The sequence below is a fragment of the Netta rufina genome (genome assembly GCF_964035555.1).
Source record: "Netta rufina genome assembly, chromosome: 2".
Lineage (NCBI taxonomy): Eukaryota > Metazoa > Chordata > Aves > Anseriformes > Anatidae > Netta > Netta rufina.
In genome coordinates this window covers 119,092,539-119,107,518 of record NC_140124.1, presented here as the reverse complement: position 1 = coordinate 119,107,518, position 14,980 = coordinate 119,092,539, and the positions used below count along the sequence as shown (strand labels likewise).

Genomic DNA, 14,980 nt, shown 5'->3' with positions numbered 1-14,980 from the left:
GGTGTACCATTAATCTGTCCCACACACTTACTCTTATCTTTTTAGATATAAGAACGTCTTGTTTTACTCTTGGGACAAAGGAAAATAATGTTTTATATGGACATCAATTAATTCTTAATTGTTTTAGTGTAGGATTTCAGGCACATTTCCTATCTGTGTTTGCTTGTACATATGCAGAATTTGCCTTTGATTAGGGTTTATTATAAAAATGCCATATTCCTATGTGCAGATTATGTAGTTTCCAATGTTTGCTTTCACATAAGCACCATCAGCATCATGAAGGTAGATCGTTTTCCTGGTAGTTTTTGGTGTGTGTTTTGTGTGTGTGTGTGTTTTACGTATTTTTACTCCAAAATACGTAAAAGTACTTTTGCAGGTTTTAAACATTCTAAAAATAATTATAGCATCAACATTGTTTGTGTCACAGTCTTTCCAGAATTTTTAGAGAAACTTCTATGCAGTGCCATGGAGATTCTTAAAAAGCCCATAAAACCACAAGCATCAGATGGGTTAAACTCTAGGCAGCTCTTCGGAATCCTTTGGAACATTTAGTAACCAAAACTGAGCTCTCAAGATTTAAAGTGGACCTAAGTAATTTAAAATATGGAAAGCCCACAAAGAGATGCTGGTTAGCATTCTGAAATTCTGTTTTGTTTTGTTTTTAAATTACAGACTATTAAGTCATGATAAAATAAACTTTGGTGAATTTGTTTTCTACTTTTCCAGAAACTTAAGAAGAAAAAAAAAAAAAAGACAAGCATGATAGGATTTTTTATATATTATGAAAAAAAGTTTTATAATACTCTCTCTAGCATGTTATGAGTTATTTTCTAAAATTAAAAAACTGATTGTCCATATTTCGTGACTGTAGTACAGATTTTTAAGAGTTGCAGATTGTTTCATGATCAGGAAAAAAGCGATGTATGTAGTAGTCAAATCTAGATGAATGCTATCTTCATATAGTGGCCATTGTTCCACAGCAATTTAGATTTTTTCTCCCAGATGTTTCCTTTATTAAGTTAGAAAAAAAATGTATATTTAACAAATGTTTACTAGTGAGATCTGTTTGTTTATTCACAGAAACATGAAGTGGGTCTGGGCATCTTAGTGAGCACATTTGTTCCTCTTGCCTACCCATCTTTCACACTAGTTTGGAAGGATATGTTTGTTTATCCCCACTCAATTTTATGCAGTTTCAGCAAATTTCTCTATTTTGTGGATGTGTTTCAAGGAAAAAAAAAAAGAAAAAAGACTTTGTTGAAGTTTTGAATTCGATGAAGTATCTTAATTCTTGTATTTTTCTGCCTTGTGCATAGTACACTTCGCAGCATGATCTTTGTTGCACACACGCTAGGTATTAGCAGTGTGCTGTCCCTAACGTTAGACTGCGATGGTTGCCTGGTGTTAGTTTCAGTGCTCATGTTAATTCCTTATGTTTTAGCTGTTAGGCGGTTTCCCTGGGGGTGAAGTCTTCTGTATTGTTATCTCTAAGTCATTCTCGTGCTTATACCCAAGATCACTGGGTAGGTATTTTCATTATTTTTCCCACATCATTTCATTTTCCTGCAGTAGCTTTAATGGTCAATTCTCCTGGTGCGCGCTTGGGTTTTGTCTTGTTGTACCGCAGCTCATGCCTGCTCTCACTGCTGTCCCACCACGAAGGATCATGCATATAGTAGACTAGAATTTGCTTCTGTGGAAAAGGGTTTTTCTGAACTTGATTTCCTGCTGTGGGGAGAAGTTCAAGATAAGATAAATATGGCTGTGTATATATATTAGAAAAAAAAAAAACAACTTATCAGTTCTTTTGTGAGTAGTTCGCATATGTGTGTGTGTTCCCTTTATGTGAAATGCTGTTGTACAATAGGGCCAATGTCTACATCTGTGAGCAATTATTTATGATATCTTGTCCAAAACTGTAAAATGCCAAGTTTGATGGCATCGAGACCCACCTGTCAATGCCATTTTGCCAACCCTGAGGGCCTCTGGGTGGATCCCTTGGACTTTTCACTTCTTTCCGTAGGCTTGTGAGAGAACAGCAGCTGTAAAAACCTCAACCAGTTCTCTGTTACTACAAGGTAATGTACCTGTTGGCTCTCTTCCTCTTGCTGCATCCCGTACAAAAGGCCACGATGGCTGAAGGCAGGGCTCTGGGGGTTTGAAAGCTGTCCCTCCTGCCATTTGGCAGTGCCGTGTTTATAGACCGTCGTGCCAGGTGTCTTCTTTGCTTAGGGGGGAAGCATGTGCGTACATGTTGTTTGCTGTTCAAATCTCTTCCAAATTACACAATAAAGCAAGCAGAAAATTAAATGAAGTATCATTTTGTGGAAATGCAGAAATGAGCCTCTCCTGGCCTCGGTAAGCTCACTGATTAATGCACCTTCTGGATATCAGTCTCACTGGAGCAAACTGGGGAGAATCTTCCTACCAGTGACAGGATTGTCCTTCTAAACATGGGTGCCAAAGGTGAGCAGGCTTTACTGGCTGTTTCCTTTAAAAAGTGACATGCTGTTCAAATAAATGTGTATCAGATCACCTGCCACGAATGAAGAGCGTCTCAGACCCTTGCATAAAATTAGAAGACTGATTTTAGTTCAACACTGAGAAAGGCACCCCTCATCAATACTTCATCAATACTTCAGCATCTTTGCCAGTTAAGATTTGCCAGATTTTTCTTACGTGCCTGACTGTTTCCTTTGGTGGCATCAACTTTTCCAGCTGAGACCCTCCCTTACTGAATGATCACTCTCAGTAAGAGGTACTTCTTGGTTGGACCAAGAGTTCAACCTTGGTTGAACCAGGTTGGGGGCTGACCTGCTACCTACATCTGCTTTAAGACAAGTCTCCTGCAAAAGTCAAGCGTCTTTCTACCAAGTCAGATGGACTGAGACCTACCGCTTGCCCTGAGGTCAAAGCAAGCGTGCAGCAGGCGTGGTGACCCTTGATGATCCAGGAAGGATGGCGGAGCCTTGCAGGCCTGTAGGTCCCAGCATGCTGTCCTGGAACACTGCAAGTACTTTGCCACTTGTGCCTACACGCCCTTGTTGTGCCTAGCAGAGAGTTTGATGGAAGGAGGGTTAAATCCACACCTCCACAAACTGAACTGCCTAATGACAGACATGTGTGCAAGCCCACAGAGCAAGGAAAGCGTGAGGAGGCTAAGTGGTGATCTTTCTTCAGTTGCCTTAACCCAGCACTAGATTCCTTCATCTTCAGGAGCTCTGATGATGCTTGCATGGTTTTGATGGCCCAGCCTGAGACAGGCAGACCTGGTGAGGACTTTCGTATTTCAGTTCTGCTGCTTGGCAGTGGAGGTGCTGTCTGACTGCTGTCTTGGCTCTTCTGCACCAAAGGAAGTGGCTGCATCGACCACTGGATGCTTCCTCAGCTCTGCTCCCCCTGCTATCCCTTACCACTGCCATCGCCTGACTGCTCGGTGTGCCAGAGCAGGTTTCCTCAGTCAATATTTTTGCTCCTCTTCCAGTACTTAACGAAAAGAAGAAAAGTGGCTTCTTATGCTACAGTAACTGTGGTTCTTCCAGACATGTTCTCCACAGAGGCACCACAAGCGATCTGTCCTTCACTCTGAAGGAATCTTTTTACTCCTTAGTAACAAATCTGAGGGAGGTCAGACTGGGCCATCCTAAACTTGGTAATGGTTTTCTCCATCGCCATCCTTAGCAGCAGCATCACCTGTCTTCCTTGGCTACACGTATTCATCCTCCATCTTCCCAAACTGGGAAGTCCGTCCGTGTTTCAGCTTTCCTGCCCTCAAACCACACTCCCAGCTAGGCCATCGACCTCCAGCCACATATTTCCCTCTCCTTGACAAGCTAGGGCCTGACTCCTTCATCAGCCACCGCAAACCTTGCCAGCCCCCTCTCACCCAGCATCCAAACTCCTGAGACAGGACTGGGGCTGGCAGGGCTGCAGCAGACACTGTTTCCACCCAGGAGCAGATGCAGAAGCTGGAGGTGGCCACTTCTCAAAGCAGCGTGTTGGTGGCAGTGTGTACAGAGTGGCTCTTAGCCCACAGCGTGACTGGAAAGCAGAGTCTGGAGATGCTCTTGCTGCACACCACGCTGGGTGTTGTAAGGATGTGCACAGCACAGTTTGGCAGTCTTTTGCCTTACACCACTGACGGTAACAGTCGTAAGGGTTGACAGGCACAGCCTGGATGGACATTATTGTCTGCAGAGAACTTGGTCCTGTTCACGTGAGTACTTGCTCACCTGGGATCTGTGCGGACAGCACTTAAAGAATCACAGTTTCCATAGGGTAAGTAACCACTTTTCATTTTGTTTCCTTAAATAAATATTTAAAACCCAAGATGACTCTGTAATGCTGTTGAATATTTAATTCTGTCATTATTACCACTAATGTTTCTAGGACCTTTGTTCTGCTTTACAAACTGGTGAATTTCAAGAATCAAAACTTGATGCACTGCTCTGTATTCAAAACGCAATGACACTTGCTGACAGATACTGTGTTCTCAATACTGTGTTCTCATTATAACTCCCTTATTTTGAAAGAAAATAACCACGACACTGACATTTTCCTTTATTGTGTTTGGACGCTCTCAACAAATGTAAGACATGCAAGCTAGGGGGAGGATTCTTGGTTGTGTTTGTTTAATGTCTTCATTATCCTTTTAGTTTACATATACAAATCATGTTTTAAAACATTTCCAAGTGCAGCTATTTTTTCAGATTCTTAAAGATGACCTGTGAATTTTGAAAAAACAAATGTCCCTCTTTTTATTTTCGAAAGCAGGAACAAGTGATTTACTTTAGTGTTTGGGGGCTTTTTTTTTTTTTTTTTTCCCTTTGACTCCTTAGATCTGGTAAATTAAAATATTGTCTAACTGGCAATTATCTGAATGTTTGTAGGGTTGGCAAAATTAACGCCTCATGGATACTAGAAATCTGATAATTTCTAAGAATTATAATCTGATAAATTATGGAAGTCTATTTTGCTATAAATTCCCACGTGGGTTTCAGGCATGTATGTGCATGTAACAGTACATTTTGCATTGTGATGCTTCTCTGCTTCACGTGAAGAATAATTTGAGCTTTAATATTCATTAAAAATTGTTCCTATCTCACCTGGTTGAGAGGAAGGCTTAGTAACACTATAAGCAGTTACGAGAAGAACGATAAATCTTTGTTCAGTATTCCGCCTCAGAGATTTTCTGGCGCCAAAAGCTTCTGAAGAAGGTGGTCTGAAAATCAGCATTATAATGGACACCTGTGGTATTCTGTGTGTAAGAGAAAGTCCTTTATCCAATAGCTGACTTGCTGCCATGAAGCATAGTTTTCTTATCTTGTGTTTTTGTTTGATCTCATCAAATGTGGCAGATCTTCTTGCCATTCATTCAAATATCTCCTCTTTTGTATGTATCTTGTTGAACTCCTTGACTTAATAATGGTCTTGTAGAAGTTGAGATCCTGCATTGCCCTCATCTGGATCCACTGCATTGCAATTTAGCTATATTTGTGAGGTAATGAATAAGAGTGCCTGACTTTCCTTCTTCATTCTGTTCAGTATTTTAAGTACATCGGGCATTTACCTTCCTTATCTACTTGTTCCCATTGCTCCAGTTCCCCTTGATAGGATAGTCTTCCCATGCCTCTGATGGCCTGTCCCTAAGGTCATCTGCTTTTTGCTAGAGCTCCTTCAGATGTGAGAATTCGGTACCATAAGCATTTAAGTGAAAAATGTTGAATACAGTTGAGAGAGCATTATATTCATTATATTATTTTACACTTTTTTATTATTTTTTTTTAAACTGGAAATAGTCTGTGAATACCAATAGTGAAGGGACTAAGTCCCTTAGGACTTAATTCATTAAATTTTTGTGGCTGTCTGAAATGCTGTCTGCTTATTGTGAGCTACTTTAGGAGAAACATTTGGATAATGAAGCACTTCCTTTCTGCTGTGACAGTGGGATATGTTGAGATAGGCATCACAGGGTAACTAATCTATAATGGTCTTGCTGGGAGATGGAGCAAGAAATCATCAGCATTTTCTCCCCAAAACAGAGTGATGGGGGGACCTCTGAAAGAGGAGGTGAGAGTTGCGTCTCCTCTCTTTCTAGTTAGTTGAAAACAAAGCTTCCAGTTTTGTTTTGGGTACTGGAGCTGTTTCTATCACCTGCCTGTATGTAAGAAGCCCCCTGTAAATGCTGCACGGCTGCCAGACAGCTTCAGTGGGTTGCTGTGAAGCACTTCTGCCTTTGATAGGTGTTCAAGCATGCTGGTTTGCTTACATTTGTGCTTCCCAGCAGAGGAAGCTGGGGCTGTGCAAAGCTGCTTTTGGTATCAAAATAAAGAAAACTTGAACAGAGAGAATGGAAAATGAGACGGGAAAACTGTGTGGGGGGCAATATTGTGTTGTTCCAGGGCTCCTACCAGATACCTTCAGCCGAATAGGTCACATAGGGTACGTGCTCTATACAGGGCTTTGCCCTTGCATACCTGGAGGATTTGGAGGGGATAAACCTCTCCACTAAAATTAGGCATTGGGCATGTTTTTAGTATATACCTGTGTCATCCAAGAGGCCTTCTGGCAAGAAAAGGAAGATGTACTGCAATTTTAAAAAGGATGGTGGCAGGGAAAAGGGGGATGTAAGGGAAATTCCAGAAAGGCCCTCTGGATTTGCTCAGGCACACCTAGACTTGCCCTCTAGTGGGATTTACCTGTAGCGCGTACATCATTAGGATGCTTTATTATTTTTTTAAATTAATTTTATTTTCCTTTGCAGGTCACCTTTTAAGCTGCTATTTCCTGTATAATTAAGCAGAATGAAGGCATTAGGTTCTAGTAAAGTTGGGCCTAATCCAGAAATCTTCTCTTATTCAGTCCTTTCTGAGTAAGAAACTCAAGTCTGGGCCCAGCGTTTTACATGTTTCACTGCTATTTCTAAATTATTTGTGGTCTGTGGATTTCTTGGTTTGTTTTAACTTTATTGAAAACTCCTCTGCTTTTGTCTAATTTTATTTATTTATTTTTTACTGTCCAGCGTAGAGTTAGTTGAAATGATGTAAGTATGCTGGAAATTGAAGTGCATTAATTGCTACTGATAATGCAAGAGCAATTGATTCATACAGTTTATAATTAACAGTACTTAATGTTCTGTGCATGGGTTGGCTCTTTCCCTTTTAACTTTTCCTTTCTGATCCTTTTCAACCCCCAATCTTACCACATCCCAGACTTTCTGAATATACTGGTTTCACTAGAGTCTAGTCCATTCTTCCTTTTGTTTTTCAGACCAGTAAAAATGGGAAGTACTGGATTCTGGTTTCCTCCAAGAAGAGTCAGCGGAACTGGTTAAGACCAAAATCTGAGGACTTTAGTGGGCAAACATCAGGTGTGCATTGAACAGAGGCTGCTTTATTCCTGTTTTAAGTATATGCTTCTTTAAAAATAGTATGATATATGAGCTTTTGTGTAATGTGTTTGTTATATTTGATACTGCATATAATCACTCATCCTGCAGTTGTGAAAGCACCAATAAGAATGAGGATTTTAAGTGATATTGTGTTGAGACACAGACAGGCAATATTACTCATAAAATTCTTTCAGCTGGTCTTTGGAAAGTGTAATATTTGAGGATCAGTGTTTTTTTAAGTTTTATCTCCATTGCTCAGTCTATATATCCACAAGAAAAAAAAAATGAAAGTGGTTATTTGCTATTCAGAAATCAATACTGAAGTTCTTAATTGCCTCATCTGTTGAGAAATGATACTGAGATAATAGTACTTACATGTTTTTTTTTAATAAAACACTGTCATTGCCAAAGATTGAATCCATACTATATTTGTTCTAATAATGCATTTTAAGGACACTTAAACACAGTTCAAAGTCAGCTTAATTAGTTTTGATCATAAAGAAACAAAACTTGAATTCGTCATCCATATGAATGTGCTGAGTTGCATCTGGTTCAGCAACTAGATCACCTGAAATTTTGGAGAAGATGAAAGTAACATAATATTGGCCTGAATATAGGATGGCCTCAAGCCTGAGATGTGATCCTTGCATTTAGAACAGGAGTGAGAAGCTGGCGGTTGTTTAAATTAACAGCTAAACTCCGTATGCTGTTCCACAACAAACGCTGCTTTTGGCTTCGCATCAGACCCTGCGCATCGCCCGTCTGCATGGCCTGCTATGCTGTGTCTTCCGAGTTCAACATGCATTCAGCTCCCCACCTGCCCCTCAGCATTACCAGACTACCTTGTCCTCTTGTCCATAGATGTTCCTACCCCCATGAAGTGCTCCCCACAACTGTCTGCCCACCCCCCTACTGTTGTCCACTGTCCCGTCTCAACCCAGTATCACCCTGCCTGCATCCCGCCAGCTGTGCCTGCTTCTCCTCTTGTCATCCGCTTGGCATGGAAGCCACTTGCTGCTGTGACCCAGCATGGTCAAATTAATCATGCTCTCATACAGCAAGCACTAGAGGTAGTTCCTTCGCTCTTTGTCACTAACACTGCCTGTAGCTCAGGCTAGATGGGGATTTGGCTGGGAGGCACTAGGTGGTAGCACTGCTTCCCCACAGAGAGGCAGTAGGTGTTTCAGGACACTCTGGGAACCAGGTCTCGTAGGTGCCCACGAGGCATGGGTATGCTGTATGTAAACATAGAGGGGGCTGGATTTTTTTTCTCCCTCAGAACTTCAGTTGTCAGGAAAAAACAGGCTAAAATGAGATTTCATTCTATCTTCAGGCCAATGTGCATAGAAGACCGGTGTATTTGTTTATGGAAGGCACAATAAATTTTGTTACCAGATTCTCATTAAAGTGTATACTGAAAAATCTTTCAACCTATAAACTTATCACAACCTTGATGTGAATGAGATCCTCCTCTTGAATACATTGGCAGCTCCATTGAAGTGTTTGGAATTGGTTTTCTTTTACTTTTGTTACAGAAGTACTTTGGTCTCAAGTCTCCAAACAACAGTAATTTTTTTCACTTATAAACAAGAATGTCACTTATGAGACAGAAACTGAAATTAAGCTGATTCTTTGAAGACCTGTGCACATTCCCACTCGTGGAATTGTTGTCCCCACGCTTCGTCCCATGAGTGGGAATGGGCCAGAGACAAATCTGAAATCATAAGAGTCCTTAAAGAAACACCTTTTCTGTTGCTGGGTATCTTTAAAGAGGCTAGTGGTTCCATGTAAAATTTGGGGGAGGAAAGGTGGTCTTACAAAACTTCTTGCTTTAAGAGTATAGTATAGCTTAATCTGCTATTCAAAGACTGTAGGGTTGAAAGGTAGCAGGTTTCCATCTTGCTCTGCCAGTGTTTCTCTCCTCTTACAAAGACAAGAGAGAAGTTACGGGGAGGAGGGAGGAAGAGGCATAGACAAAGACATACTCTGTATATGCGTTTCAAATGGAAATCTCGAATCTGAAGCATTCTTAAAAATGCACATGCAGATATTAAAGAGGCACACCCCCTTCTCCCCCTCCTGTCACCCCACCCCTCATGTCCTGTCCTGCCGCGTCCTGACATAAACACAGGCTTTCCTTCCTCCCCGCTTTCTTCCAGCGCCACGCTGGGGCTATGGCAGGGACCTCCGAGCTACCGAGCCTCCCCTGGCTGCCAGCTGGGATGCGTTTGTTGTGCTTATTGGGGAGGTGGCACCAGGCCGGAGCAGCTGCTGCCTGGTGCTCCCTGCCTGTCTCCTGGCCGCCCTGCTCCACCTGTCCCAACAGCTGCCGGCTTCCCCAGCCCTGCTGCCAGGGGACAGGGGGTGGCCGGCCACCGAGCCCCCAGCCCTGCCTCTGCCCCCGGCCTTGCTGCCGTCGGGCCCGGCTTGGCCTCCTCTCGCACAGCTGTGCCAGCGGAGGCCGTGGAGGGTGGCAGCTGCAGGGCCATGACACCAGCGTGGTGGGGGGGGTGCTGCTTTTGCCAGAGAAAGGCCAAATCTGGGGGCTTTTCGGCCCTGCCCGCTGCTTGTGTTGGGTGCTGCCCTTCCGCCGTCCTCCTCTCTGCCCCTGCCACTGCAGACCTCGCGTTTGACCCTTTCCATCACGGGTAGCACCGGTTTGGGTATCTAAAGTAGCAATTGCGCTCCAGCGATCAAATAAAAGCTGTCAGCGGCTTCTGACAATGGAGGATTGTTGAGTACCCTGTAATCACAGGCGCCCAGTTGCTACTATATGTTACCAGATTGCGAGTTTAAAGCCGCTCTTGGCAACAGCTCAGATGAGAGCATCACCCACCTCCTGGAGCTGAAGGCTGCCGGTTTAGTTCCCAGCGTGCAGTACCCCAGGAGGGGCTGGGGTCCTCTTGGAGGACCAGGAGCCTTCATCCCGAGCTAACCTCAACGCTTAAAACCCTTGTGCCTTGCAGGGTGGTGTGAGGAGGATGTGGGTTTCCTGTGCCAGGCTGATAAAAAGCCTAATCTGTGAGGTTTCTGTTATTAACACATTGAGCCTCCATTAGCAGAGGAGAATTTCACTTGGCATTACAAATTATTGGAAACGTGTGCGTTTTGCTAGAATAGGCGCACAGACAGTAACCAAAATGAGCCAGTATATCAGAGAATATGAGCTTTGCGCCCCGCCCCCCCCACCCCAGGCTGTCAAAACGCTGCTTTTCACATCGATTTTCAAACACCCAGTTGCATCTCAAGACATGCAGATTTTCATTCTGATAACTGTGTATGTGCATGTGTGCGTGCATGTGTGTGTATGTCCGTACAAACACCACAGGCACAGCTTTAATTCCTTTGAAACCTGAAGCTGCCAAAAGCCATCTTCATGTGTTCTGAAGTGAGTTCTTTGTCTGATGCCTCCTGAAACCTGACAGAAACTTTGCTGTTCTCCATCAATGCCTGAGGGGAAAGTTGTGAGGTGTAATTTCAGGGCATATGTGGATCTGTTCATCCTGAGCAATGCATTTTAAGAGTTGCAGCAAATAGTGTAAAGAAACCTACAGGTATTACATTAGACCAGCTGAACCTAATTTTATTTTTAAGTTTTATTCAGAAGCATCACATAGCAAGTAAACTTCAAAATTTAAGTTTAGTTACAAACTAGTTGTTTCTTATTTTTTTTTTCCAGTCCCCTTTTGCTTTCTTTTACGACCACATGAAACTTGAGAAGCCATCTAAAGCTAAATCATTTAGTGGAGTTGGGCAATTCCCAAGTGTCCAACAAGAAGGCCTGGTTTAGGCTGCGATGGCCACTGTCATTCCTGGTGATTTGTCAGAAGTAAGAGATACCCAGAAAGTCCCTTCAGGGAAACGTAAGCGTGGTGAAACCAAACCAAGAAAAAACTTTCCTTGCCAACTGTGTGACAAGGCCTTTAACAGTGTTGAGAAATTAAAGGTTCACTCATACTCTCACACAGGAGAGAGGCCCTACAAGTGCACACAACAAGACTGCACCAAGGCCTTTGTTTCTAAGTACAAATTACTAAGGTATTAAACTCTATTTATCTTTCAGATTATATTATCTATTTTATGTTGGCCGTGTTAAGCCGTGTAAAAGTATATATTTGTGTACGCCTTCAGCTGATTGCAGAGAGGATGTGTTAATTAAAAGTAGCCATTGGATTGTTTCTAGAAATCTAAATTACATAAGTTTGCAAGCTAATGTCTTTGATTTTGTTTCTTAATTTGTTTTCTGTTTTTGTTTTCTGTTTGTTTGTTTTCTTAATGAGAATAGAATTTTCATTTGTATAAGGAATTGTCACAAGAAAAGAGTATGGACTGAAATTTTTTGGCTATGGACTTTTACACAAGTACTTTCATACTTGCCCTTATACCCCTGTTACAGTAGCTAAAACCCACCAAAACTAAAGTGTCAATTTAAGAGAAATGGCTCGTGTTTTGCTATATTTTAATTTGTCAAACTGTCTTTGTAGTGTCATGCTTTCAGTTAAAAGGTTCTGTTGCAAAGCAACCTTAGTGTAGTATTTAGCTGCCATTAAAAAATGAGCACGTGTGTTTTTTGATCAAAATAATTACTTACAGAATATATCTGTGTTTAAAGGCATATGGCTACTCATTCTCCTGAGAAAACCCACAAGTGTAATTATTGTGAGAAAATGTTTCACCGAAAAGATCACCTAAAGAATCACCTACATACACACAATCCCAACAAAGAGGCCTTTAAGTGTGAAGAATGTGGAAAGAACTACAATACCAAGCTTGGGTTCAAACGTCACCTGGCTTTGCATGCAGCAACAAGCGGTGACCTCACCTGTAAGGTATGTTTGCAGACTTTTGAAAGCACAGGAGTGCTGCTGGAGCACCTAAAAACTCATGCAGGCAAGTCATCGGGTGGAGTGAAGGAGAAAAAACACCAGTGTGAACACTGTGATCGTCGGTTCTACACCCGAAAGGATGTCCGTAGACACATGGTAGTGCACACTGGAAGAAAGGACTTCCTCTGTCAGTACTGTGCACAGAGATTTGGGCGGAAGGATCACCTAACGCGCCACATGAAGAAAAGTCACAACCAAGAACTTTTGAAGGTCAAAACAGAGCCAATGGACCTTCTAGATCCCTTTACCTGCAACGTTTCTGTGCCTATTAAGGATGAGCTGCTTCCAGTGATGTCTTTACCTTCCAGTGAACTGACATCAAAGCCATTTACAAACACTTTGCAATTAAATCTCTACAACACTCAGATTCAGTCCATGCAGAGTTCTGCATCTGCACACCAAATGGTTGCCACATCATTACCATTGGGAATGCCTTGTCCAATAGATATGGAGTCTGTCCACCCTTCTCACCAGCTATCGTTGAAATATCCGCTCAGTTCTACCTCATACGCAGTTTCTATGCCTGAAAAAGAACAGCCATTGAAAGGGGAAATCGAAAGTTACTTAATGGAGTTGCAAAGTGGTATGCCTTCTTCATCCCAGGATTCTCAAGCATCTTCATCAAAACTAGGGCTGGATCCACAAGTAGGGCCACTAGATGATGGGTCTGGGGAGGTTTCCCTTTCCAAGGGCTCTGTTCCTATTAGTGAACCTCTAAACACCCCATCATTGGACTTTTCTCAGCTGTTCAACTTCATACCTGTAAATGGCCCTCCCTATAATCCTTCTGTTTCAGTGGGAAACCTTGGAATGAGTTATACGCAGGAGGAGGCACATTCTTCTATGACTCAACTTCCACCACAAACACAGGATCCACAAGATCCTAGCAATAGTATAGGTCTTGGGTCTCTGCACTCATTGTCAGCAGCTTTCACGAGCAGTCTAAGCACAACCACCACCCTACCACGATTTCATCAAGCTTTCCAATAGGATGTACAAAGCTGGCTTGTTACTGTCTATTTGTAGAAATGCCTTAGGTGACCATTTTTAACTTAGTGCCTACTATAAGACATTATAAATTCTCTGCTTTTGTACAGTACCAATCTCATGAAGCCAGTAAGAAATTTTTTAATGTTTTGAAAGTGTTTATTCTCAGCTGTGTTTACTTTGTTGTTTGTTTGTTTTTTTTAAAGTCTCATTATATTGTTTTCATTTTCACTGCCAATTGACACATTTAAAATGTTCACTAGAAAGTCATCCCAAGCAAACTTTCAACACGCATCCCTTTTTATAAACTTTTTCAACCGTACCAGCCACTCTGTTTTATTGATGTCAGTGGTGGAACTACCATTTTTACCTTTTATATATTATAGCATTTGCAAAGAATCCAGTTCAAACATGTATTGCAAAGATTCCTAAAGATTTGGGAAAAAAAAATGCCTAGTCCCTTTCCAAAAAAAAAAACCTCTTCCCAAATGGTGACATCTGATCTGTTCTATAATGACAATTCTAAATTTTTAAATAAATATAGAATTCAGATTTTTTCTGAAAACTTGTATGTGTATATATAGAAGTTCATATATACACATGTACATATATATAACATTTTGACTTGTATTGAAGTCATTATAAAAGGTGTTACAAATTTTGCCATTTTCTGGCTTAAATTGTTGTGGCCTGTTATGAATATTGGAAGAAAAAATATAGTTTAATTTTGTAAAATCGTGGCTGAACAGAATTTCAACAGAGAATCTCTGCTTGCCTAAATGACAAAAGTTTCAAGTTGAATTTGGAACTGTGTTGTGCTTTCATGACTCTGGTAGAGGAAAACAGGCAAAATTAATGGCTGATCTTGAAATATAAAAGTGTTGTAATTTAGTAATGCAGAATATTTTGTCGCAGTTTTTGTTTTAATTCTTAACTTGCTGTTTTTTCTCTTTAGTAGCATAGAAAGAATACTGCATAGGAATCTTCCAATAGCGTATTCACATTTGTAGGCATCAGTCTTCTCCCAGCTGCCACCGCCAAAGGGTGGATCGAGTCCAGCCAGAAAGTGTGTATCTATTTTCAGTTCAATATTAGTGTGCAGTCAGAGAGTGAATGTAAATTTGCAAATACCAGTTTTTAATATTTTTTTTTTTATTGGAATGAACTTTTCAGTTGTGTTACATGGTGTGTTATGTCCTCCTAAGCAACAAGTTAGATGTTAATCATACTTTCTACACCTGGGTACTTGGTTAGGGACTTTTTGCCCACTGCCAAGATTTAAAGACAGGACTCTTAGGAGTGAAGTAAAAGCATATTGCTTACACCACTTTTACCTAATGCAATATATTCTATTCCCCAACCCCTAATAACCAAAAGAGGAAAAAGAAAAAAAAAAAAAAAAACAAACCTGTGATGCATGAAAGCAAACTAGATTTGCTGTAATTCAACAATAACGCGCTTTTCCTTGTCATTTTTGCACAAGGAATTAAAAAATAGAAATCAAATACATTAGTATCTCTCAAACAATAATGAGGATTCATACAAGGTTTTAAGTGGTTAAACTGAATATACTTCACAGAAACAAAAGTTGCTCCCATTTAAGGAGCTCATGCTCCAGATGTTTTATCAGTAGCTCCTACTGTTTTTTTTAATTCTAGGAGCAATATGCAGGTGTAGTTTTACTATTTTATACATATGTGTATTTAAATTTTATTAC

General features: G+C 41.2%; 1 protein-coding gene and 1 long non-coding RNA gene across 2 annotated transcripts in view; both read left to right on the top strand.

Moving 5' to 3' along the window:
• LOC311207071 overlaps positions 1–11,144 on the top strand; it is a 43,646-nt gene extending 32,502 nt beyond the window's left edge. The window contains exons 2-3 of the long non-coding RNA XR_014618248.1: positions 7,270–7,369; positions 11,070–11,144. This is a non-coding gene — a long non-coding RNA (uncharacterized lncRNA). The remainder of the gene's footprint in view (positions 1–7,269; positions 7,370–11,069) is intronic.
• A 20-nt stretch (positions 11,145–11,164) lies between these two features.
• PLAG1 (PLAG1 zinc finger) lies at positions 11,165–14,931 on the top strand. The gene is made up of 2 exons (XM_084282966.1): positions 11,165–11,428; positions 12,003–14,931. Exons 1-2 carry the CDS (start codon positions 11,187–11,189, stop codon positions 13,264–13,266), a joined length of 1,506 nt encoding a protein of 501 aa, XP_084139092.1. The 5' UTR covers positions 11,165–11,186; the 3' UTR covers positions 13,267–14,931.
• The last annotated feature ends 49 nt before the right edge of the window (positions 14,932–14,980 follow it).

Excerpts from the sequence above, each read along its gene's own strand:
- PLAG1 (XM_084282966.1), top strand. The coding sequence starts at position 11,187 with ATGGCCACTGTCATTCCTGGTGATTTGTCAGAAGTAAGAGATACCCAG. Across the intron at positions 11,429-12,002 it reads TCTAAGTACAAATTACTAAG|GCATATGGCTACTCATTCTC; the intron begins GTATTAAACTCT and ends CTGTGTTTAAAG.